This window comes from Pelophylax lessonae, assembly GCF_965119305.1.
Source record: "Pelophylax lessonae genome assembly, chromosome: 4".
In the NCBI taxonomy this organism is placed as follows: domain Eukaryota; kingdom Metazoa; phylum Chordata; class Amphibia; order Anura; family Ranidae; genus Pelophylax; species Pelophylax lessonae.
Genome location: NC_138771.1, coordinates 607,528,896 through 607,556,149, shown reverse-complemented (window position 1 = coordinate 607,556,149; position 27,254 = coordinate 607,528,896). Strand labels below are relative to the sequence as shown.

At 42.7% G+C, this 27,254-nt stretch overlaps 1 protein-coding gene across 9 annotated transcripts in view; it reads left to right on the top strand.

The window, feature by feature from the left end:
* The window catches only part of CACNA1A (calcium voltage-gated channel subunit alpha1 A), a 496,856-nt gene that overhangs the window by 123,903 nt on the left and 345,699 nt on the right, over positions 1-27,254 (top strand). For all 9 annotated transcript variants that reach the window (XM_082255807.1, XM_082255800.1, XM_082255805.1 and 6 more), the window contains exons 2-3: positions 19,672-19,777; positions 23,711-23,850. In XM_082255807.1, coding sequence (XP_082111933.1) covers positions 19,672-19,777; positions 23,711-23,850 — 246 coding nt within the window. The remainder of the gene's footprint in view (positions 1-19,671; positions 19,778-23,710; positions 23,851-27,254) is intronic.

Genomic DNA, 27,254 nt, shown 5'->3' with positions numbered 1-27,254 from the left:
TGTGTGTGCTAGTCTTGCTGTGCCAGGGTCCAGATCTCACTAGCACACTACATGCATGGAGTTTGTACAGACCACACTTAGCTATCACCATCTCTTTTGTAGGGCTAGCTTAAAGAGTTTGTAAACCAGAAAAAAAAATTTTTTTTCTTTTTGCAACCTGAAAGAGAAACACATAATGAGCTAGTATGCATCGCATACTAGCTTATTATGAAATACTTACCTCAGAATGAGCCCCCGCCGTGCCGCCCGCTTACCTGTATGATGGGCGACATTTCCAGTCACCCGTCTTCCGGGATCGCGGCATCCGGCCATCTGATTGGCCGGAGCCACGGTGACATCACTCCCGCGCACGCGCGCGGGAGCCGACGGTCACGGCACGGGGCTCTGAAGAAACGGCACCAGCGGCCGTTCCTTCAGAGCGCTTGCGCCAGTGACGTCACTGGCTGCATGAAGGGAAATATCTCCTAAACGGTACATGTTTAGGAGATATTTACAGTACCTATAGGTTTGGGAGGCTCTTGTAGGTACAGACCTTAATGTGCCTGCTCTTCAGTGTTATCATAGGCTTACCTATAGGTACAAGTTGCAGAGGAGGGTTTACTTCCTCTTTAAGTTCTCACCTAGCGATTTAGGTAGCTCAGTCCACTTCTACTTGTTTCAGCTTCTTGCTTCAGTGATCGATTGCTGAACAGATGGAACAAATGGCTCCCTGTGATGTAAACTACACAAGCAGCATGTAATAGCAATTAAGCTCACATGATGGCACAATGATCCAATTGCTTGCAATTAAATGATACTAGATGACACTGTATGCTACCAATGTAGCCTAAACCATGGGGAGGCACTTGTTCTAGCTTTAGAACAGGGGTCTCCAAACTTTTTAAACAAAGCGCCAGATTACTATCCTTTAGACTTAACGGGGCTCAACTCCAGCAAGTGGGAGCAGAAAATGTAATGCCGTCTATGGGAGTAAACAATGCCCCATCTTTGGTATTAGGGGAGGAATAGTGCCCCATCATTGGTGTCAGTGGGAGAAATTGTGCCCCATTGTTGGTGTCATTGGGAGGAATAGTGCCCCAAGGGTGGTGTCATTGAGAGAAATTGTGCCACATCATTAGTGTTGATGGGAATAGGGCCCCATCATTAGTGCTGGAGGGAGTTATAGTGCCCCATCATTGGCATCAGTGGGAGGAACATTGCTCCATCATTAGTGTCGGTGAGAGGAATAGTGCCCCATCATTATTGTCATGGTAGGAATAGTGCCCCATCATTCGTGTGGGTGAGAGGAATAGTGCCCTATCATTAGTGCAGGTGGGAGGCATAGTGAACCATCGTTGGTGTCAGTGGGAGCAATAATGTCACCTCATTAGTGTCGGTGGGAGGAATAGTGCCCCATCGTTGGTGCCCCATCTAAATGATGTCCCATTATTGGCGTCAGTTGATGGAATAATGCCCAAAGGGCCAGATATAGTCAAGCAAAGAGCCGCATCTGGCCCCCGGGCCAAAGTTTGGAGACCACTGGATTAGAGATTGACCTCTAGCAAGTATAGCGTTGTGCTTAAGCTTCATAAAATAATACATAATTCTAAACAGCTAAGTATCCTTATACTGCTCCCTAGTCTGCACTGTCAAATCATGGCAGTCCTGTACGGAATAATTTCCCGACCAACAGTGCCTGCATAGTTCTGCCCCCCGACATCCATCTGAAGAGCCAGAGACACATGAGGAGCAGAGCCTTTTTTTCATAGTTAAGTAACTGCTAACACTAATTATATATTTGGTGCCAGTACATGGGAATCCATCAGTGACCACTGATGGAAGGGGGCACGTCTCCAATGACCACTAATGTAAAAGGGCATTTCAACACTGACCACCAATGGAGGGGGGCACTACACTGATTACCAATGTAATAGGGCACTTCTTCACTGACCACCAATGTAGGGGGGCACCTTTCCGTTCACCACCATTGTAAGAAAGGGCTAGCTGATCACCAATGTCAGGGAGCACTTTACAACTGACCACCAATGTAGGGGGGCTTTACGCTGAAAACCATATAAGGGGATACTTTTATACTAGCCATCAATATAAGAGGGTACCTCTCTACTAACCAACTCAAGGGGCACATTGAGGGGTTATTTCACCACTGACCACTCTTGACAGTACACACCCAGACATACTTCTGCCTCTGTAAGCATCACTGTACGTTACATTGACCACTGCACTGCATTGTGCTGTACATTACATTCTCCTAACTACTGCCTTTTGTAAGCTGTGTTGTATGTTACATACTTCTGGCTGCTGCACAATGTAAGCTGTGCTGTACATTACATATTCCTGAGAGCTGCACTGGCTGCATTTTTTCTAGACATTTTTATTATTTATTCATGATTAATTTCATGATTATTATTGGAAATAAATTTGTCATACAGAGGCAAGGTTTGCTACGAGTATGTCATTTGTAATGGAAGTGGCTTCTAATAGTGGTGAAAATCCTGTGATGTGTCCTCCTCACCAGGCCCCATACCACCCACTGGGTCTTCTATACTGGCAGTTCTGCTGAAGCACACTCCTTGGATTTTTCTCCAGTCCCATCTCTCTGGCGCTGTGCCAGAAGAACAGACCATCATTGAGGTAGATTTTAGAATTCAGGTTTTTGCTTATGCTTCCTGTCTATCTGTTTCATTCATATTTGTGTATTTTAATGAACCGTCTGCTGTGAGAGCCAGCTAACGAGACGACAGGATGTCCTTGCTGTAGGCAGACGCAGTCACATGGTGGGCTTGGCACAACAGTATGATAGTGTTGTGACATGTTGTGACAGTGCACATATTCTCTCCGAGCATTGTTTGACTGTGCCCTGTCACAATACGAGCGTGAGGAAGGCGGCATGTGATACAGCCGCACTGAAAAAAAACCAAGGAAGCAGATTTTTTAGCTCTGCCTGAAACTACTAGTGAACAATATAGAGGCATCTTTTTCTCTCATTATATATTCATTAGGGTACTACAAGGAGAAGCCAATCAGATTTCAGCTTACTGAGAGAAGATCAGCGGACCCTGCTTGGTTGATGTAGGTCAGTGGTCTCCAAACTGTGGCATCAGGGCCAGATACAGCCCTTTGCTTTCTTTTATCTGGCCCTTTGGGCACTATTCCTCCCACTGACACCAAAGATGGGACACTATTCTTCCCATTAACACCAGTGATGGCACACTATTCCTCCCACTAACACCAATAATGGAAACAAGAGAAGCAAACAACCCCCTAGCGGGACTTTAGAGGCCTACAACATAGTGTCGAACCATAGTAGAGTTTAAACTAGTAAGAGAGTATTTTAAAATCTCAAGTATACATTTTATTAAAAAAAGATATACTTGAAATTTTTAAATACTCTCTTGCTAGTTTATACTCTACTATGTCTTGGCACTATGTTGTAGGCCTCTAAATTCCCCCTAGGGGGTTGTTTGCTTCTCTTGTTTCCATTAATTTGGGATGTTGGCCTAATTTGCTGTCGACTATACCCTCATTTCCAATATACTGACAGCAATAATGGGACACTACCCCTACCAATGACACCAAGGTTGGGGCATTGTTACCGACACCAGGGCATTTTCTACTACTACTGGCCATAGTCCAGCCCCTCTAAAGTTTGAAGGATGATAAACTGGCCCTTTGTTTATAAATTTCTTGCTAGTTTATACTCTACTATGGTTTGGCATTATGTTGTAGGCCTCTAAATTCCCGCTAGGGGGTTGTTTGCTTCTCTTGTTTCCATTAATTTGGGATGTTGGCCTAATTTGCTGTCGACTATACCCTCATTTCCAATATACTGACAGCAATAATGGGACACTACCCCTACCAATGACACCAAGGTTGGGGCATTGTTACCGACACCAGGACATTTTCTACTACTACTGGCCATAGTCCAGCCCCTCTAAAGTTTGAAGGATGATAAACTGGCCCTTTGTTTAGAAATTTTGGAGACCCCTGCTGTTGGTCATAGCACATTTGTCTTGACATATTTAACCACTTTACCACCGGAGGATTTTGCTGTCTTACGTCTGGGCCACTTTTTGCGATTCGGCACTGTGCGAATTTAACTGACAATTGCGCGGTCATGCAATACCGTACCCAAATGAAATTTACGTCCTTTTTTTCCCACAAACAGAGCTTTCTTTTGGTGGTATTTGATCCCCTGTGAGATTTTTACTTTTTGCGCTATAAACAAAAAAATCGACAATTTTGAAAAAAATAACAATATTTTTCAAATTTTTTTATATGAAATTCCCCCCCAAAAAAATGTAAAAATCAAAATTTTTTATCATTTTAGGCCAATTTGTTTTCTGCTACATATTTTTGGTAAAAAAAAAAAAAATTGCAATAAGCGTATTTTGATTGGTTTGCGCAAAAGTTATTGCGTTTACTAACTAAGGGAAAGATTTCTGTCATTTTTGGTGTTTTTTTTTTTAACGAGTAATGGCGGCGATCTGCGATTTTTTTCGCGGGACTGCGACATTGCGGCGGACAGATCGGACCCTTGACTGACATTTTTGACACTTTTGGGGGTACCAGTGACATTACTACAGTAATCAGTGCCATAAATATGCACTGTTACTGTAAAAATGACACTGGCAGGGAAGGGGTTAATTTTTATTGGTGATCAAGGGGTTAATGTATGGCTGGTGCTTACTGACGTGTGTGGGGGGAGGGGACTGAGTGACACAGGGACAGATCGCAGGTTCAGCTATGCTGAACCCTGCAATCTGACCCTGCCTGTCACTTAGGAGATCCGCCCGCTTTGTTTACACAAGCGGGCGGATCTCCACACTCGATTCCCCGACGATCGGGGAAGAGCGGCGGTGATCACCGCCGCTCCTCCCCTGGCCCGACTCCCGCTGTGACTGAATACAGTGGGAGCGAGCCTCCGGCGGCGCGCACGCGCCGCCGAGAGAGGGGAAGGTCTGGCGACGTAGGTCTACGTCGCCAGACGTTATCGAGCCACTTTGCCGCAGTAGAGCTCCAGTGAGCAGCGGTAAAGTGGTTAATGAACTTTCTGAAGGCAACCTGTTTATAAGTTTACCTAATTAATTATACATTATACCAACACTGACCTGGTGGCTGTCTCCGCTACAAAATGCCTATATAAGAAGTTACAGTATTAGGGCAGAGTGTGTACCAAGTCCTGATCTTCACAATTGCTGGAGTCACCATCCCAGATTTCACCAGCTGAACCACTTAATCCCAAAGACAGGAACTCTTTTTGAGTCAATTTATTAAAGCAGAAGAAAGTGAGGGCATAGAAGCCCCGCAGAATCATTAAAATGGGAAAACGTAAATATGGCTTTCTGACAATTATTTTTAATGGTGAAGTGGAACAAATTGACAAACATCAGTTTAAACTTCTGGAAAACACTTCATATCTTCGAAGACAACTTCACCAGCAAAAATTGTCCAGTATGCAGGCATTTATCGCTGAAATACAGATCACAATGCATTCTACAAGGCTACACCACCTCACTTATCGATTTATTGTCTAAATAAAAGAGCTATTCTTATTGACAGGTGGGGAGGTTTGGTGTGTTGAGTCTGGCAGCTGTAATGCCAGAGCAGGGTATTCAGCTCCAACCGCCAGTGCCCACTGCAAATGACTACCAAGAAAAGCTGTGTTGCTCATTTTAGGGACAGACAGCACGATTTTGCTTGCCTATGGGCCCATTGTCACAATGTGATGGAGGAGAGGTAAGTGTAGTCCTCTGTGAACTGCGGCGCACAGCTGGTAAGGTAAATGTCTGCTCTACCATTGCAAAAAAAAGGTTTGAAATACATGGTGGATTTTTTTATTCTCTTTAAAGCATTTTTCAGGATAATTTAACTTCACCCCTGATTTCCCTAGAGAGCTGCAATTTCAGACTTAACTTGGAAGTCTAGAATCCAACTATTCCAATATAATGGAACTTTAAGGACCCTTATATCTCTGTGTTCATGTTCCAAATCTAAATAACAGCAGGACAAGGTTTCTGCCCTATGTTACTAAATTGATGTCTATGATCTTATGAAATGAAAGCCACTCTGTGGACCTAGCATGGCTGTCTGCCCATTTAATTGTCCCTTCTTCTTTTCTGCATGCGTCAATGAAAATCATAATTTCTTAACAGTGATTTAGCATTTCTGCCAAGCACCATCACCACTGGACACATTCCACAATATATTCCTACTGTACCCGCCTACTGCTTTATACTTGCCCAGTTCAGCGCCACAGTGCTTCTTCATCCTATTTATACAGCATTTTCTGCAATGCTTTATAGACAACATTGAACTGTTCCCCTCTGTCCTTTCACCCAAAGGAGCTAACAATCTAATTTTCCTATCAAAGTCATATATTTGCTTCAAATCTGGGCGGAAACCTATATATACACTATATTACCAAAAGTATTGGGGGCACCTGCCTTTACACGAACATGAACTTTAATGGCATCCCAGTCTTAGTCTGTAAGGTTGAATATTGAGTTGGCCCACGCTTGGCAGCTATAACCGCTTCAACTCTTCTGGGAAGGCTGTCCACAAGGTTTAGGAGTGTGTCTATGGGAATGTTTGACCATTCTTCCAGAAGCACATTTGTGAAGTCAGGCACTGATGTGGATGAGAAGGCCTGGCTTGCAGTCTCTGCTTTAATTCATCCCAAAGGTGTTCTATCGAGTTGTGGGCCAGTCAAGTTCCTCCACCCCAAACTCACTCATCTAGGTCTTTATGGACCTTGCTCTGTTAGAAGGGAGGGGGAGGAGCAGGGGAGTGCCTTGCCATCCTAGGCTACTGAGCATTTTTTCTATTGATGCACCCAGTGCATGAAGACCCAGCTATAGTCCTTGCATGCAATGGTGGCTCTATAGGCTTCTAAAAGAGAAAGGAGCCACCCTGAGACAGGAAACCCGGAGCAGTGATCTCAACACCATCTTAAACTGGGGCATATAGTAGGTAGCATTAAAATGTGAAGAAGCCACATACTCAATAATTGATTAAATCAGCTGCTGAAAGTACTTAAAAACAGAGAACCTATTATCACTTCAAAGTGAAGCAGTGACTAGGCTATTAACGGTATTTATATATTCATATTGAGCTTTAAATGAATGAGCATTAAATGAGTGTTGGCAGATACTCTGATAAAATTTAGGCTAATATAGAGCAGAAACGCTGAATTTGCTGTAGCAATCGGTATCTCAGCTAATCCTTCACACCAGTGACTCAGCAGCTCAGCTGACCCTGTTGTTTCCTCTTGGCAGTGACTCAGCAGTTTAGTTTCCCCCGTTGTCCCATCTTTACAGTCACTCAGCAGCTCAGCTACCCCATTGTACCTTTTAGGAGTGACTCAGCAGCTCAGCTACCCCTGCTGTCCGATTCAGCTTTCCTAGCTCCCCTGGCACTCTCAGCCTTTTTAGTTGCAGCATTCTGCTGCCTTGGTCCACTCCTCTGTCTCTTGATCAGGGTTCTCCTAACATCTGGGCTCTCACTCCTCTGAGACTTCCAGACTCTCCTAGACGTCCTGGCTCTCTTATTCTTCCAGACTTGCTTAGCCCCCTCGACTCTCTCGGTCATTTGAATAAGGAATCTCTCTTCCAGCATGGAGTGCTGTCTTTCAAGTGGAGCACGCCTGTCTATTAACAGGGATCTGAACTTTGCCCAGGCCTTCGTTATAAGTCCTATGTGCACCTGCACTCAGTCTGCAAGAACTGAACACTGGGTTGGAGGTTTCTTTCCTCCCAAAACTCTTTGAAATCTCCAAACTCCGGAAACCCATATCCAGGAATTAAAACAAAAAAAAGTTTTCTTTGCTCACAATTGATATTCTGGAGCCCTGCACTCTTCATATGTGCAAACCTTATACAGTATCTCACAAAAGTGAGTACACCCCTCAAATTTTTGTAAATATTTTATTATATCTTTTCATGTGAAAACACTGAAGAAATGACACTTTGCTACAATGTAAAGTAGTGAGTATACAGCTTGTTTAACAGTGTAAATTTGCTGTACCTCAAAATAACTCAACACACCGCCTTTAACCACTTAAGCCCCAGAAGATTTTACCCCCTTCCTGACCAGGGCCTATTTTGCGATTCGGCACTGCGTGACTTTAACCACTTGCCGACTGCCTAACGCCGATCTACGTCGGCAGTCAGCCCCTCACAGGCAAAGTGACGTAGGGCTACGTCACTAGCTTGTGAGGGTCTAGGGAGCGAGCGCGCGCCCCCGGAGGCGCGCTCCCGCTCCCGCGTGGTCACGGACCCCCCCTGCGCGTGTGACCAGCGGACCCGATGTCCACCGGTCACTCTGCGATCGGCGGGGGAGAGGGAGAATGTCAGGCAGCTTGTGTAAACAAGCCACCTGTCATTCTCCTCGCTGTAAAGACACTGATCAAACGGATCTAGTATGTAGATCCGTTGATCAGTGTCCTTACAGCTCAAGCCACAGCCAATCACAGTAGAAAGCACGCCCCTAGGGATACACACAGCCCCTCCCTCCCAAATAAAGTTAACCCCTTCACAACCAGTGTATTTTTACAGTAACAGTGCATATTTATAGCACTGATTACTGTAGAAATGTCACTGGTAACCCCAAAAGTGTCACAAATGTCAGTCAAGGGTCCGATCTGTCCGCCCCAATGTCGCAGTACCGCAAAAAAAAATCGCAGATCGCCGCCATTACCCCTAAAAAAAAAATGACAAAAATCTTTCCCTTTGTTAGTAAACGCGATAACTTTTGCGCAAACCAATCAAAATACGCTTTTTGCGATTTTTTTTACCAAACATATGTAGCATAAAACAAATTGGCCGAAAATTTAAAAAAATTTTGATTTTTACTTTTTTTTTGGGGGGAATTTCATATAAAAAAATGTGAAAAATATTGTTATTTTTGCAAAATTGACGCTCTTTTTTTGTTTATAGCGCATGATCAAAAAATCGCACAGGTGATCAAATACCACCAAAAGCAAGCTCTGTTTGTGGGAAAAAAAGGACGTCAAATTCGTTTAGGTACAGCGTCGCACGACCGCGCAATTGTCCGTTAAAGTCACGCAGTGCCGAATCCCAAAATACCCCCTGGTCAGGAAGGGGGTAAAATCTTCCGGGGCTTAAGTGGTTAACGGACAATTGCGCGGTCGTGCGACGCTGTACCTAACCGAATTTGACGCGTTCTTTTTTCCCCACAAACAGAGCTTTCTTTTGGTGGTATTTGATCACCTGTGCAATTTTTTGATCATGCGCTATAAACAAAAAAAGAGCGTCAATTTTGCAAAAACAACAATATTTTTCACATTTTTTTATATGAAATTCCCCCAAAAAAATTTAAAAATCTAATTTTTTTTAACATTTTAGGCCAGTTTTTTTTACCATATGTTTGGTAAAAAAAAAAAAATCGCAAAAAGCGTATTTTGATTGGTTTGTGCAAAAGTTATTGCATTTACTAACAAAGGGAAAGATTTTTGTCATTTTTGTTGTTTTTTTTTAACGCGTAATGGCGGCGATCTGCGATTTTTTTTGCGGGACTGCGACATTGGGGCGGACAGATCGGACCCTTGACTGACATTTTTGACACTTTTGGGGTTACCAGTGACATTACTACAGTAATCAGTGCTATACATATGCACTGTTACTGTAAAAAAGACACTGACAGTGAAGGGGTTAACTTTGAGAGGGAGGGGTTAAGTGTGTCCCTAGGGGCGTGATTCTAACTGTGATTGGCTGTGGCTTGATGTGTAAGAACAGTGATCAACGGTCCTAAATAGTAGAACCGTGTGATCACCATTCTTACACAGGGGAGAATGACAGGCGGCTTTGTTTACATTACCCGCCTGCCTTTCTCCCAGTGTAATGGACGATCGCGAGTGACCGGCGGACATCGGGTCCGCCGGGCACACGCCCGGGAGAGTCCGTGACCGTGCGGGAGCGGGAGCATGCCTCCGGCGGCGCGCGCTCGCTCCCTAGAGCCTCACAGGCTAGCGACGTAAATAGTCGTGCGGCGGTCGGCAAGCGGTTAATGTCTAAACCGCTGGCAACAAAAGTAAGTACACCCCTAAGTGAAAATGTCAGAATTGGACCCAAAGTGGCAATATTTTGTGTGGCCACTAATATTTTCTAGCACTGCCTTAATACTCTTGGGCATGGAGTTCACCGGAGCTTCACAGGTTGCCACTGGAGTTCTCTTCTACTCCTACATGATGACATCACGGAGCTGGTGGATGTTAGAGACCTTGCGCTCCTCCACCTTCTGTTTGAAGATGCCCCACAGATGTTCAATGGAGTTTAGGTCTGGAGACATGCTTGGCCAGTCCATCACCTTTACCCTCAGCTTCTTTACCAAGGCAGTGGACGTCTTGGAGGTGTGTTTGGGATTATTATCCTGTTGGAATACCCAGTCTCCGAAGGGAGGGGCTCATGCTCTGCTTCAGTATATCACAGAACATGTTGGCATTCATGGTTCCCTCAATGAACTGTAGTTCCCCAGTGCCAGCAGCACTCATGCTGCTCCAGACCATGACACTTCCACCACCATTATTGACAGTAGGCAAGACACACTTGTCTTTGTACCCCTCACCTGGTTGCCGCCACACATGCTTGACACCATCTGAACAAAATAAGTTTATCTTTGTCTCATCAGACCACAGGACATGGTTCCAGTAATCCATGTCCTTAGTCTGCTGGTCTTCAGCAAACTATTTGCGGCTTTCTTGTGCATCATCTTTAGAAGAGGCTTCCTTCTGGGACAACAGCCATGCAGACCAATTTGATGCAGTGTGCAGCATATGGTCTGAGCACCGACAGGCTGACCCCCCCACCCCTTCAAACTCTGCACCAATTCTGGCAGCATTCATACGCCAAAGACAACCCTTGGATATGATGCTGAGCACGTGCACTCAACTTCTTTGGTCGACCATGGCGAGGCCTGTTCTGAGTGGAACCTGTCCTGTTAAACCGCTGTATGGTCTTGGCCACCGTGCTGCAGCTCAGTTTCAGGGTCTTGGCCAATCTTCTTATAGCCTAACCATCTTTATGTAGAGCAACAGTTCTTTTTTTCAGATCCTCAGAGAGTTCTTTGCCATGAGGTGCCATGTTGAACTTCCAGTGACCAGTATGAGAGAGTTAGAGCGGTAACACCAAATTTAACACACCTGCTCCCCATTCACACCTGAGACCTTGTAACACAACGAGTCACATGACACCGGGGAGGGGAAATGGCTATGCAGGCCCAATTTGGACATTTTAATTTAGGTTGTACTCACTTTTGTTGCCAGCGGTTTAGACATTAATGGCTGTGTGTTGAGTTATTTTTAGGGGACAGCAAATTTACACTGTTATACAAGCTGTACATTCACTGCTTCACATTGTAGCAAAGTGTCATTTCTTCAGTGTTGTCACATGAAAAGATATAACATATTTACAAAAATGGGAGGGGTGTACTCACTTCTGTGAGATACTGTATATACAGTCCAGTGTAAAGTCAGAGACAGAAGAAGGGGGGCATGTCAGCAAGAGGCAGAGTTGTACAGGATCACCAGGTATTTCACACAAAAAATACAAGTACATGAAAACACATCGACATATCAGAAATATTGGGGTAACATGGCCACAAGTTTACTTTAAGCAGTGCTGATTTTGCATGGAAGAAAAAACAATTGCAGAGCATGCAATTGTAGTGGAACGCAGCAGCACGGAGCTTAATATTGTCTGGCTGCAGAGTTATTTAACTTGACAGCAGAAGCGTTGGAAAAACCCTGGATAAAACAGACATGTACACAATTTAGAAAGATAGCTCAAAAGCTGTCAATATTCTTCAGTGTTACCTGTGGCAGACAGGCATAGGTTTCAGTAGAAGTATTTCCTTTTAGATGGAGATAAGGGAGCTAGAAGGGTCTCATACTGATTTTGCTTTGAGGCAGCATCAATTTGTGTACATAGTTACAGCCAATAGATAGGCTGTAGAAGGCAACATCCCCCCAAAATAGCATGGTCCAATTTGATCCAGGGTTTGAAAAATAAATTCCCTCCTGATCTCCTAAAGGCAATCGAATATTCTCTGAATCAGCAATATCTGGTGTTATCATCTATAAATAATAAAATCCAGTTATATTTTGTACATTTAGGAATTATATTTGCTTAGTTTAGGGCTGATTGTTACAGCTGTATTTGAATTGTGTGCAGTGGCGAGTTTGATATTTGGGACCCATGAAAGCAGGTGTTGCCTCGGACAGGCTTCATTTTTTACTACAGGTCCAAACGCTTTTGTGATACTGTTTTTTTCTTCCTAAATCTGTACTGAATGACGAACAATCGGCCGTTCTGGTGACGGCCAACAAAAATTTTATAGCCTGCACGCCAGATTTTGTTCGGGCCGAAAAGTCGCAGTCGGTTGTCGGAAGCATCATACTAACAAGCCGACAATCGGCCAATCGGACGTTGGCCGAAAATTTATGGCCAACAATCGGTGTGTGTGTACGGGGCTTAAGGCTCTGTTCAGATCTAGGCATTGCTATTTTTACAGTCATTTTTCTGGCATTTTTGCAGCCATTTTGAGTTGACAAGTGACCAATGAAAATCAGTAAAACCCTGTAATCTGCCAAAAAATAAGCTTATGCACTTTTTTTGAGCTACAGGCATTTTGCTTAAGGCAACAGAATGCTCAGATGTGAACAGGGGTTATTGAAATGAATGGGATTTGTCTTTTGGCGTTTTAAGAGTTGAGGCTTAGAGCAGAAAATCGCCCAAAAACGCCTAGATGCTGCTTTTTAGGGGTGGAAAAATGAAAGTCGGGCCAAATATATACCATAGTATTGTGTGAATTCAATAAATAATACAGTGGAAAAAAAAGTCCATAATCCTCAATATGAAACACCAGTGAAGTGAAAAGGTATCTTCAAGTATAGTCCTTCCACGAATATGTGGTTGATATCACCCAGAGTGAATTTCCTTCCACCAAATAAAGATGGAATCTTACCAGAACAGAAAGACCTATGAAGGTCAACAACGCCTGTGGTGTAACCCCACCAGGGTCTCAATGGGTTGAGGGGACACAAATTATGATCCTGAGGTTGATGTCGGCACGTCCACACCCGCACTCACAAAGATGTCATTCACCATGAAAAGATAATGATAACCGCCATAGTGTAAAACCTCATTATTTTATTTATTTTATGAGGATAAAAAATTGCACTTACAGCGAGTAGGATTAAAATGCGCATTAAAACAACGTAGATTTGGGCTTTAAATCCCAAATCCTCTGACAACCTTTCTTTAATTGTTTTGGACAGAATGGGGAGTAGAAATTTCTTCAGGTTTTGTGCTAGCTGTGGCTGCACTGAGGAGATAAGGTCATTCATTACTTTCTGTGACTTATGATTGGTTTACACTGCTGCAACGGCAAAGTTGTATGACTTTGCTGCAACTTTCTTCCGACTTGATCCGACTTGGATTCTATTGGGAGCCTGTACAAGGGCTGAAATCACACCCAAGTAGGATCAAACTAGTGCAGGAACCTTTTCTAAAGTCAGAGCAACGTGTCTAGTATCAGTTAAGACGGCTCTCATACATAAACATTGAATTTGACATGTCATGCCAATTGGGGTCTTACAAGTCAGATCCCATATTGCAGCAGTGTGTCTCAGTGACCCCCAGTCCCCTCATTTCTTGTCTTTTTTCACACGGTCAGGAACTGAAGGGAAATCTCTTTGTGGAGGTCACAGACAGTCAAAAAAATTAAGAAAGGTTATAACCCTTTTCCAATATATGCATAATTTAGAAAATATATAAATCTTGTTTCTGTGTATAGCACAGTGTTTTACTGTATTCACCGATCAGCCATAATAATATTACCACCCACCATAACAATATGACTCCTCAACTAATAATTAGTAGGTTCCCCTTTTGCCATCAAAACTTCCTGGACCTATTGAGGCATGGACTCCAAAGTAACATCCACGTGAATGGCAGGATCTAAGGTTTCCCAGTAGAACCTTGTCTAGCCGTTATAATACACTACTCAACGGCGTGTACATACAACAAACTGCCTTCTTCCCATAGGGCATCCTGGTACCATCTCTTCCCCAGGTAAATGGCGCCCATGAACCCAGCCATCCACAAGATGTAAAAGAAAACACAATTCTTCAGACCAGGCCATCTTCATTGCTCTGTGGTCCAATTCTGATGCTCATGTGCCCATTGTAGAAACTTTCAGCTGTGGACACAGATCAGCATGGGCACCCTGACCGGTTTGCAGATACGCAGCCCCATACATAAAAAACTGCTATGCTCTGTGTGTTCTGACATTTTTCTATCCAAACCAGGATTAACTTTTTCAGCAATTTGAGCTACAGTAGCTCTTCTACCAGATCAGACTACACAGACCAGCCTTCACTCCACCTATGTATTAATGAACCTTGGCCACCCATGACCCTGTTTTGGTCAGTCCTGACCACTGCAGACTGGGAGCATCCCATTGGAGCTGCGGTTTTGAAGTTGCTCTGACCCAGTTGTCTAGCCATTATATTTTGGCCCTTGTCAAAGTTGCTAAAATTCTTATGTTTGCCTACTTTTTCTGCTTTTACCCCTTAAGTTCAGGGACAACATGTTCACTTGCTACCTAATATATTCTACCCACTTTCAAAGGCCATTGAAACAAGATAATCAATGTTATTCATTTTTCTTGTCAGTGGTCATAATGTTGTGGCTGATCTGTCTGAATTCTTGGAGCAGGCTAAGAATGTGATGACCAAAAACATGTATTACTGGACTGAACCGTGAACAGCCAAGCCTCCTAAAATGATGAGGACCTACTTTAGCCATGCACTCATTTTACAGCTATGTCCCTGCACACTGCCATGTGTGAAAGCTCCCTGTGATCATCTAATTGAGGGCAGTGCTGTCACTGGCTGCCTGTATACTGCTGCTGTGACCCTAGGCCCTCTGCACACATAGCATGCTGGGTTATGGAAGTCATGCTGGGAGAGTGAGGTACAACAAACAGTCCTAGGTGGTAATGTGTGCTGCATGGAGTCATTAAACTGCTATTCCAATCACAGACACTGCTTTATGTAATAACGTTGCTCAATGGCGTATAAATACAACAAACTCGAAGCTTCCAATAAACAATTATCTTTCATCTGATTAGTGTAAGCTGGGCTGAATGAGTAACGCAGGACTATTTGGTATGATTGTGATCAATCACTTTAAATACATTAAATGCATATATAATCTTATGGGAAGCGGTGTTCATTTTGATGTCAAATTTCGATTTAGTCTTAGTCATAGTCTTTTGACTAAAATGCCATTTCAGTTTTAGTCATATTTTAGTCATCTGAATTGTTTTAGTTTTAGTCGTATTTTAGTCCTATTTTTCTATAGAATTGCCAAACTCATTTATACTCCCAGAGTAAAAACCTAATAGCATGTTATTATTTATGGTATTAAAGTGGTAATAAAGTTAACCTAAAAAAAAAAAAAAAGTAAAAAAAGGTCCCCTCTGCAGGTTTAAGCCATAATGTGCTACTATTCATTGCAAACTAGCACATTACATTAGACTTACCTTTGGAACGGATCCCTCCAGCGGTGCCCTGTCACTGCTGACAGGGATTCCATCTTCACCTGGTCTTCTTTCGGGTTCACAAGCTCCGGTAGTCTAATTAGCCAGAGCCACGATGACGTCACTCCCGCGCAGGATTCCCCGGGCGCGGCACAGAACTCTGACGGCGGGTTAAGCTGTTTCTCCAGAGCGCATGGGCCGCTGACGTCACTGGCTGCTGCTCGCTGGAATGCACCGGTTAGGAGATATTCATTTTACCTACAGCTAAGCTTTATTATAGGCTTACCTATAGGGAAAAATGGCACAAAAGAGTTTACTACCACTTTTAATGGTTGAACATGCACTAAAGACACAGATTTAGCCGTTGTAATATATAATGTCTTTATAAACGAGTTTCATAAATGAACAAAAATATTGCTTTTTGACAAACAGAAGTGCAACTTTAAAAATATAAAAAAAAAAATCAAAAAAAACTGTAAACTCTATTTGCTGTAATAAGATAAAGATATAAAAAGATAAAAAGCTGCGCTAATATAGAATACTGATAAACCAAACTCATTAGTTAAATGAATAACACAATGATGCCTGTATGCCAAAACTCAATATAGCAACACATTTCATATAGTCATACAGAGTGACCATTAAATCACATGAAATTAATGAGCGATAAAGAGCAGTCCATAAACTCCATAACATAAGTGTTAAAGGTAAAGTCCCAAAGTGACATCCACACGAGGTAAAGTGATGAAGATGTAAGCAAATCTGCAGTCATCCAAGTGATCCTACGACAGTGGCACACTTATCTCCTTACCAGAACACTGATAAAAATCTGCCTGTATGGATATCCTTACGACGCCCTTAACAGGGCGAGCCTTCCTCCAGCAGGTAACCAGGAATGTGATCAGGAGAGAGTAGTGAACTGGTCAGATGTCACTCGAGGTGTGTTCCCATGGTACCATACAAAAGAGAGGGGCTCGATAGTGTAATATAGTCACACACTTTATTAGATAAATAAAAGAATAAAACTCACATGCAAATGGCAAATAAACGCTGTAGATAAGCCGGCCGGCTCACATATAGCCCGTCCTCTGGGCAGCGCGGTGACGTCAGCACGCCGTACCCTACGTGCTCGTCTCAACAGACTTCTGATGGGGATGGACATTTAGCGCGGTTACACGATTTTATTTGCTATTTGCTGTAGTGCCATTGCACATATTACCTGAATATATTGCCAACATTGAATATTAAGAAAAATTCTTATTTTTTTTTCTTTCAGCAGCTTATCAGATGCCCCCTACTTATTCCTATATGGTAGCGCAGTGTTAATTTGGACATCAAAATTCTATTTAGTTTTAGTCAGTCCTTTGACTAAAATGCCATTTTGGTTTTAGTCGTATTTTATTTATCTGAATTGTTTTAGTTTTAGCCTTATTTTAGTAGACTTAAATAGTGTTAATTTAGTCCTCAACAAAATTAACACTGATGGGAAGATTTTTGTTCAGATTAATGCTCTGGGGACAGCATTTTTTTCAAGGCCAGGCCTCACTTTATTTGTTTCAATTCATTATGGATACAAAAAGCTGAAAACTTTTATATCTCCCAGGGATCCTATGGGAAGAGTTCATCCTACCCTGTTAAATAATGTTGTGGATTGTGCAGCAGGTAAAGGGAGATTCTGTGTGGTGATAGCAGGATTGGGAACTATATTTAAAATGGATAGTATAAAAAAGAGATAATGAAAATGTTCTTTTTTTTTGGATAGGCTCAAACACTGTACTAGTGTTTATGATAGCACAGTTGAATACATGAGTGCAGGGGGGTACAGCTGCTCATGACAATGACAGGCTCTACATCAGGCGTCTTCAAACTATGGCCCTCCATTTGTTCAGGAACTACAATTCCCATCATGCCTAGTCATGTCTGTGAATGTCAGAGTTTTACAATGCCTCGTGGGATGTGTAGTTCTGCAACAGCTGGAGGGCCGTATTTTGGAGATCCTTGCTCTACACGTACCTGGGCTGCCTGGGCAGAGGAAACACGTCTGGCATTACACTGAATGGGTTTAGCCGACCTGTGTGCAAGAGCTCTAAAAATAGTTACATAGTTACATATAGTTACATAGTAGGTGAGGTTGAATAAAGACAATCGTCCATCCAGTTCAACCTGTGTAGGTGTGTGTGGCTGTAATCATCTCAGATAGCCCTGAATGTTCTGATCCTTGAGATGTACGTCTAAGAGTCTTTTGAAAGCCACCATACTTCCCACAGAAACGACCTCTTGTGGTAGAGAATTCCACAATCTTGTAGCCCTAACAGTAAAGAACCCCCCACTTTGCCTGAGGTTAAAACGCTTCTCCTCTAATCGCATTGTATGCCCTAGAGTCCTCATGCAATCCCTTCGACTGAATAGCTTTTTTCTAAGCTGAGATGCCTATTGAGATATTTATAAATTGCTATCATGTCCCCCCTCAGGCGTCTCTTCTCCAGGGAGAATAAATCAAGCGATTGCAGACGCTCTTCATAATTAAGGTCCTCCAATCCCCTAATCAGTTTAGTTGCCCTTCTCTGGACTCTCTCCAGCTCCAACACATCCCTCCTGAGGATTGGCGACCAGAACTGGACAGAATACTCCAGATGCGGTCGGACCAGAGTTTTATAAAGTGGAAGGATTATAGTCTTATCTCTGGAATACATCCCTTTCTTTATGAATGCTAATATTCTGCTGAAATAGGTAAGTTTTAGTTCTAGTGGTATCTATATATTTAACTTTCAAGGCAGGATACCATAGAAAGGTTCCTGTGTTTACCTTTCCACTCAAGTACTCACTTACTACATGTCCATATTTATGGGATAGGTGCAACTTGCTTCCGCTAGGCCTTAAACTCATCTCCAGGAGCCTCCTTTAGGGGTTCCTTGCAGGAGGGGAGATCACTGCATTCTTTCATGTGCTAGGCTCAAGTCCTAGGACAGATTGAACTTCAAAGATTACATTTTCACAGGGCAAAAGCCCAGGATTGAAGAGACAGGACAGGAAGTGTCCCAGATATTTAATAGTTCTCCTAGCATGCACCAACAGATTGCCCAGAGCCAGGGATTGGTCGAACACTGATAACACAGAATGACACCTCTGTAGCACACTCTGCTGGAGCAAATTCAAACAACATATGGCAAAAAAAAATATATGTTTAAAGAATCACTCTTGTTGAAGTTTAGTAAGGCAGACTACAGTCCACTGTTGATTAGGGAACTTACAAAAATGCTAAAAGAAATTTAGTACAAACACTGCATAACTACACTGGTAATATAACAATGTGAGCTTGTGAACAAGATGAGAGAGCAGAGCGAATAGCGTGATGAACTCATAAGTGTGCTTCTGCCCCTTCACTGGCAGGCTGGGGACAGGTAAGACCACATAGTAATATTTAACTGCACTGCAGTAAAGTACAACCACCAACCAGGCAGATTTGTCTGGCAGGAGAGCTTTGAGAACAGGACTGGCTGAACACGCAGTACACATATACAGATAGTTCATGTATACTGTGTGTATCTCAACTGCGTATTTAGAGTTTTGCTTATAATTTAGCTTTAAACTCAAATATTAATTTTTACTCTTAAAAAAATATATGAATTTACAAGCAGAAGAATATTTATAGCTGAATAGCGTTCAATTTAGCATGCAGAAAATGGGAGATTTAATGGTACAGTTGATCAGTTCATAGGAAAAATATTGTAATTTTTAGAGATGAACATTTCCAAGGACAAATAAGGCCCAGGGCTGTTCCTCGAAATCCTGAACACTGAGCATTAAGAGATGATTCCTTACCAACTTTATACATGTCAGTATTGTGTTGCCTATGGTTTATATTCTTTTAGTTCTTCCTTTTTTTTTCCTTTTAGTTCTTCCTCTTAGTGTACAGTATTATTTTAGTGTGTTTATTATAAACCTATTGTGTTCTCTGAATGAAGCTAATTCTGTTCCCAGACTGCACCCCATTACCACTAACTAGTAGCTGTGTTTAGAGGTCAGACAACTAATCCCGTTCAGTTTTCTATGGGTTGAAATTATTTTGAAATTATTCTACTTGGATACTGTTTTCCTTAACCAACATTTTACTCCTTTTGAATACATGATTTTAGCAACCATCATAGCAAATTGCATTGTCTTGGCAATGGAACAGCATCTGCCAGAGGGAGACAAGACCCCAATGTCAGAGCGCCTGGTAAGTCTCACATTGACTTCACAATATTTCCATAGCTTTTACAAATGCATGTGGTATTAAGGTCATAATGCTAATTTTATCAGCGTCCGTAACTTGGTTACATGCTATTTCCTACTGGAGGGAATTGAATGAGATGAAATGCAGGAACAGGGTAATATTAACAGCTTTTTATTAAAGTGGTTACAGAATGAAGATATAATGAGTCTTTTATTACTACGTAAAATATTCACACTTTATGAGTCCACCCAAACCTAATATTTCAGTTTTTAGAAGATAATTTACTTGCTGATATGTGTCTTGGCTGAGAGACTCAACTGTGACTTTTATCAGTGGTCTCAGTTTCCCTTCTTTTTTCAAGAGGTACTCCACCAAAAAGTGAAATTTAGGTTTCATATGCTGGTTACGGGTTGAATCACCCAAAAGTTTCTTTTATCTCTTTGGCACTCTGTAGATGAGATTGGGAATGAGGGGCTCAGCTAGCCATGAGTAGAGGGATTTTGGTTAAATTGATTACGGTGTGGAATGACCGTTTTCCCAATGGTCAATTTTATTTTTTGCTTGTAAAAAATTCCACTATTTAAATTTTTTTAATTGTGTGTGTGTATTGGGGTGTATTTAGAGTAGTTCTTTTTTCATTTTTTTTTCTACAGTGTCTTTTTTTTCTTTCTGTAAAAAGACATAAAATAATGAGGCTAATGTGGGGCTGTTTTGTTGTACAATCCCTCAATTTTCATTGAAATAAATTGGAAATAAATAAAAAAATCTAAATATTTTTCCGATCCTTAGCCTCAATTTTCATGTTGAATGTTTAAACCCAAGCAGGATGGGAACATCCAAAACTACATAGGGATATGACAACAGTCAGAAAAAAATGGAGAGTTTTTACCGATTAGTTTATATCTAAGGCTCCTTTCACACACTCCGTCCGTCGGACGGCCTCCGTTTTTCTCAGCGGAGGATCGATCCGCCAAGCCCCCGCTGAGCAGGAGGATGACAGCTGTGTCTCCACGCTGTGTGCAGAGACACAGCTGTCAGTTCCCAATGCATCTCTATGGGGGATCTCATCTGATCCCATCCGATCTAATCCGCTGGACGGATGGAAAATAGGGTTTCTTTTAGCAGAAACTTCATTTGTGACTCTGAGGTGTCATGTAATTCAGTGCCAAGCACCACAAAGAAAGTTGATGCTGGAAGATGTGAAAAGGTGTTTGATAATAATTCAGTGTTCCTTAAACTATGGCCCTCTGGTTGCAATAAAGTGGCCCCTTGTATTAGGAAGGCTGTGCATGCAGAGTTTCCTTATTGCTCACCAGAGTGGAAGCATGTGCCAGGCACTAGAAAGCAGAGTATTACAGCACCTGACAATCTCACAGGCGCTGTCAGGCAGAGTCATTTCCTGCCTGAGGTTGCCTTTATTATAGTCCCAATCCATAACAGTACAGCAAGGATATGGAGCCTACAGGGGATCATTTTAACCTCCACTGAAGCTGGGGCTCCTATTTTACACTACTGGTCATAGTGCTGTATCTAAACAGTCTAAAAGACACTGAACTGGTTCTTTGTTTAACCACTTTACCACCGGAGGATTTTGCTGTCTTACGTCTGGGCCACTTTTTGCGATTCGGCACTGTGAGAATTTAACTGACAATTGCGCGGTCATGCAACGCCGTACCCAAACTAAATTTAAGTCCTTTTTTTCCCACAAATAGAGCTTTCTTTTGGTGGTATTTGATCACCTGTGTGATTTTTACTTTTTGCGCTATAAACAAAAAAATAGCGACAATTTTGAAAAAATAACAATATTTTGCACATTTTTTTATATGAAATTCCCCCCCAAAAAAATGTAAAAATCAAAATTTTTTATCATTTTAGGCCAATTTGTTTTCTGCTACATATTTTTGGTAAAAAAAATCGCAATAAGCATATTTTGATTGGTTTGCGCAAAAGTTATTGCGTTTACTAACTAAGGGAAATATTTCTGTAGTTTTTGGTGTTTTTTTTTCAACGAGTAATGGCGGTGATCTGCGATATTTTTTGCGGGACTGCGACATTGCGGCGGACAGATCGGACCCTTGACTGACATTTTTTACACTTTTGGGGGTACCAGTGACATTACTACAGTAATCAGTGCTATAAATATGCACTGTTACTGTAAAAATGACACTGGCAGGGAAGGGGTTAATTTTTATTGGTGATCAAGGGGTTAATGTATGCCTGGTGCTTACTAATGTGTGCGGGGGGAGGGGACTGAGTGACACAGGGACAGATCGCAGGTTCAGCTATGCTGAACCCTGCAATCTGACCCTGCCTGTCACTTAGGAGATCCGCCCGCTTTGTTTACACAAGCAGGGGGATCTCCACACTCGATTCCCCGACGATCGGGAAGAGCGGCGGTGATCACCGCCGCTCCTCCCCTGGCCTGACTCCCGCTTTGACTGAATACAGAATACAGAGAGTGGAATGTCTGGCGACGTAGGTCTACGTCGCCAGACGTTATCGAGCCACTTTGCCGCAGTAGAGCAGCGGTAAAGTGGTTAAAAATGTTGGGGAACAAAGCAATATTACATGTCCTTTAAAAAAACCCACGTCCAACATGACCACCAATTACTACAGCATCAGGGCACCCTTAGCTTGGAAAACTTTCTTAAACTCACAGAAATCCAGGATGTGGTTGCCCCTCAGGCTAAAGGGTCCAAGTTTTCTCCTGCAGGCAGGCACCTCTGATTGATTGCCTTCAGTTTAGGAAGGAAAAGTTAACTTGGGTTCACTTCAAAGAAACCTCACCTGTAGAAAACACGCAACACTTTTCTCTCCTGCTACCAGTGCCACTGAATGCTGCTCTGATTCTGAGAAATTGTTCCCTGAAGTCATCAGGGAACACAACACTTTCAGGTTCTGGTGTTCCCCGAAAGTCTTGCTGATTCCTCCTGCTAACCTCTACAATTCTGCAGAAGAAGTGTTGAGCTCAAGGTCAACATAAGGAAGAGCTGCAGGGGACCACAGGGATTGATACTCTCAGAAGTGATGGTTTCCTTGCGCTCTTTGGGGGAGGATTTCCCAGGAGGAGAGCAGCGTTCAGCAGTGTGGGCAGAAGGAGAGGTAAATATTGTGTTTCTTTTTTACAGAAATTTGTTTTAATCATGTGACAGGGTCCCTTTAAATGGCTGTATAAAATAGTTTGCAGAGCTCTTTATTATACGCCATTTAAAGCAGTGTTCCATCCAACTAAGAACTTTTCTATTGTTTTAATTGCAGAGCTGTTTCGATCTCTAGTTACAACCTAATGAATTTTTTCTCAGCTTTTGAAACCAGGAAGGCTTCTAATATGCAAACTATACAACACATCATTTGTTTTCTGTGCTCGCTGTGTCTGTGTCCACCCCATCCTTTGACAGCTATGATATGCTGAAGAGTGGTCCCATAAAGGTTCTATTTTTTTAATCTTTTATATATTTATGGCTGTTGGACTTGTTGACATACACAGCAACGGTCTATTAATATTTTTTTTTTACACAAGATTTATACAAGGATTCACACATTTTTCAAATTTAATCCAATTACAAAATGTGTGAAGTTTGGGTAAAAGTTGTGTAAATTTTGTGTGAAAACATTTATAAACAGACCCCTAAGTGTTTGATTTCAAACAGTGGACTATTTTTGTAATATTACTTTACACATTATGCAATGTGACTTGCCTACTGTATATGTGAATAGGGCTTAGCAAAATTATTTCAAGGGTGTGCAGCAGCCCAGTGCAACCAATCAGAAACAACTTCTTTTCAGTGTGACCACTCTGCATTGCTGAGACCTGAATTTTTATTGGCTGGTATGAGTAAATGCACACCGCTACCCTTTGCATTGTTATGAAATAAAACCATGTATACAGAAAGGATTTTTTAAATAAGACTCTTTACCATGACCTTCTTTCCCCAGGATGATACTGAACCATATTTCATTGGAATCTTCTGCTTTGAAACTGGAATTAAAATCATTGCCTTGGGGTTTGCATTTCACAAAGGATCCTACTTACGCAATGGCTGGAATATGATGGATTTTGTGGTCGTGCTGACAGGGTAAGGGCTCTTTCTCTGTTATTATAAGCTACGAGGACAAACATATACTGTTCATGGTCAATGGGCTTTTATAAATGTTCTGCAAAGACTCTGTTTTCGGCTTGTTTGAAAATTGATGTAATTGTAAATATGTTACTGTATTATTTGTTAAAAAAATAGAAAAGTGTTACTGTTGGTCCAAAAAAGGGTATTGCTCTTTGGGATCCTTACAGAAAGCAGTGTATAAGGGCTGTACTGTAAAGAATCATTAAAGCTGAACTCCAAGCATAACTTCCCCCATACAACTAGTCGCTGAGTTATATGCTGTATATAAAAAAAAAAAGCCAAATGCCCTTACCTTAACCACTTGACCTCTAGGAGACTAACCAGTGATCAATGCTAAAATGCACTGTCACTATACTAATGACACTGGCTGGGAAGGGGTTAACATCAGGGGCAATTAAGGAGTTAAATGGGTGCCTAGTCCGTGTTTGTGTACTGTGTGGGAGGTGCTTTTACTATGGGAAGGCATGAATCCATATCCCTGCTGTGCAGGAACACAGGACCCATGCCTTCCCTAGTGACAGAACAGCCGTCTGTCTTGCCTCTCTGCTGTATCATCTGCAGATGCTGGCGGACATCGAGTCCAACACCGACGCACATGCACGTGCCCTACCCAGAAGAGTCGTATCATATATATGTATGTGATTCGGCGTATAGGTGCCACCCTGTAGCAGTAAAACTGCTATGGGGCGGACCTGAAGCAGTAAAACCATGGTCACGTACCACAATGGGCTCCAAGTATTTTGTCTTTTTCACTGCAGAGAAAGAGAGCCCTTGTTTAGGTGTTTTTGCTGCCTGGTTGGCATGAACACTTTCTATTGCCTGTGTAGTGACCAGGTCCTCTCAGGCTGTATCTGATGACACCATGAAGAGTTGACCAGTTGGCACATGCACAGACTGCATTACTGAATCCACTAGTCGTTCCTTTCCAGAAGCGGCACTATTGAGTAACAAAAAGACTCAGTAAGTAATTTTTTTAAGCTTCTGAATAAATAAGATAGAGTAGGAGGGACATATGGGACAACTTTGCCATCGGAAGGGTTTTAAAATAGATATAAAATCCTAAATTGAATTTGCTAAAGCACTGTGCATAAAAAAAAAAAAAAAAAAAAATTAAGTTCTTGTTTTTACCTGAATCAACTCGGTAAAGGAGGAGAGCATATTTAAAAGAAGAAAAACTACCACAAGAGGACACAGTTTTAAATTAGAGGGGCAAAGGTTTAAAAGTAATATGAGGAAGTATTACTTTACTGAGAGAGTAGTGGATGCATGGAATAACCTTCCTGCAGAAGTGGTAGCTGCAAATACAGTGAAGGAGTTTAAGCATGCATGGGATAGGCATAAGGCTATCCTTCATATAAGATAGGGCCAGGGATTATTCAGAGGATTCAGATATATTGGGCAGACTAGATGGGCCAAATGGTTCTTATCTGCCGACACATTCTATGTTTCTATGTTTCTAAGGATTTTAGGGTAAGAGAAAAATTCAGTTTTCTCTTTTGTTCATTGACGGACACAGCTTCATGTCTTCTTGTCCCTTGGGACGTCCCAAAGCAGTGTCAACATGAGGGGTGGGTGGAACCCAGCAATAAACATACTTCCCAAAGGCTATACGTAGCCAACCAGGTAAAACTGGAGCTCAACCACAAAACACCTGGAGCTCAGCTGACAAAAAAAAATACACCTTCAAAGAGAACTAATCCTCTCCAACAGTGGCCTGCAAAATCTTGCGGCCAAATGCAGCATCCGCAGATGCCAACACATCCACCTTATAAAATTTTGTGAAAGCGTGCATGGACAGCCAGGTGGCCCCGTTGCAAACCTGTTTCACTGACGCCTGATGACGGAAGGCTCAAGAGGCACTAAGCGCCCTCGTAGAATGCGCCTTAACAGAGAAGGAGGATCCTGACCCTCAATGGACTAGGCCTGCACCACCGTCTGCCTGATCCATCTGGAAATGGTCACAGCAGGGGTCCATCCATCAGGACAAACAGGGAATTCGATTTTTGGAACGACTCAGTCGCCGCCAAGTACACCCTGATTGCCCGAACCACATCCAAAGAATGTAAGGCAATCTCTTTAGGGTGCTTAGGCTTAGGGCACAAGGAAGGCAACACAATGTCTTAATTTAAATAGAAACCAGAGACCACCTCAGGAAGGAACGACTGGCAGGGACGAAGCACCACTTTATCTCCACGAACCACCAAGTAAGGTGAACAACAAGACAAAGCTGCCAACTTCGACACCCTACCAAGAAGGCTACCTTCTGGGAAAATGTAAACAGAGGAATCTCACAAATATTTTCCAAAGGCGGTTACCGACAGTACCAAGTTGAGACCGCACTGGGGGAGCCAAGTGGCGAACCCCCTGAACAAAGGTGTGAACCAAAGAATGTGTAGCCAAAGGATGTTGAAAGAAAGCCGCCGAGGCCGAACCTGGCCCTTGATGGTAACCGAGGCCAGACGCTGCTCAAAACCTCATTGGAGGAAAGCCAAACTCCGAGTCACCGAAAAGGAGCCGGGAGTGAACCCCAAGAGATTCACACCTGTAAAGTACGCTTCTCAAACAAGACGGTAAATCTTCCCAGAAATAGATTTACTAGCTTGCACCTGCATGGGATTCAGACAACCCTCTAACCTTCAGCACCAGGCTTCCAACAGCCAAGCCGTTAAGCCAGCGACTGTAAGGCAAGATGGAAGATTGGCCCTTGGGCCAACAGATCTCCTCTAAGAGGAAGTCTCCAAGGAGCATCTGCGACCAACTGTATTAGATCTGCGTACCAAGACCAGTGAGGCCAGTCTGGAGCCACTAAAATGGCCATATTGCATCGAAGCTACGCTGGAATCTTGGCAGAAGTACCAGAAGAAGAAAGACGTATAGCAGACGATACTGGCCCCAAAAGAGCCACCAGTGCATCTGTGGCGTCAGCCAAAGGTTTCCGAGACTGTGCCACAAACCTAAGCACCTTCCTGTTGAGACGAGAGAACAACAGGGCCACCTTGGGAGTTCCCCACCGGAGACACAGCTGATGAAACACCTCCGGAGGAAATGTCCAGAATATCGATTCTCCCAGAGTCCAGACCCCCTAAACAAAATCTGTGCCAAAAATGCCACCCTACTCGGACAGGCTGGCATCTGTAGTGACCACTGACCACCGTCCAGTACAAGGTAAAGAAAATTTTTCCCTGTCGAAGCGCTGGAGAGCGAAGCCACCAAATCAGAGACCCTCTCATACCCCAGCTCAACAGGATCAGATTGTCAAGAGACTGTGGATTCTTGCCCTACATGGAAAGAATCTCTCTTTGCAGAGGTCTCGTGAGGAACAGTGCAAACGGAACCGCCCCGAAGGTAGAAACCATCAG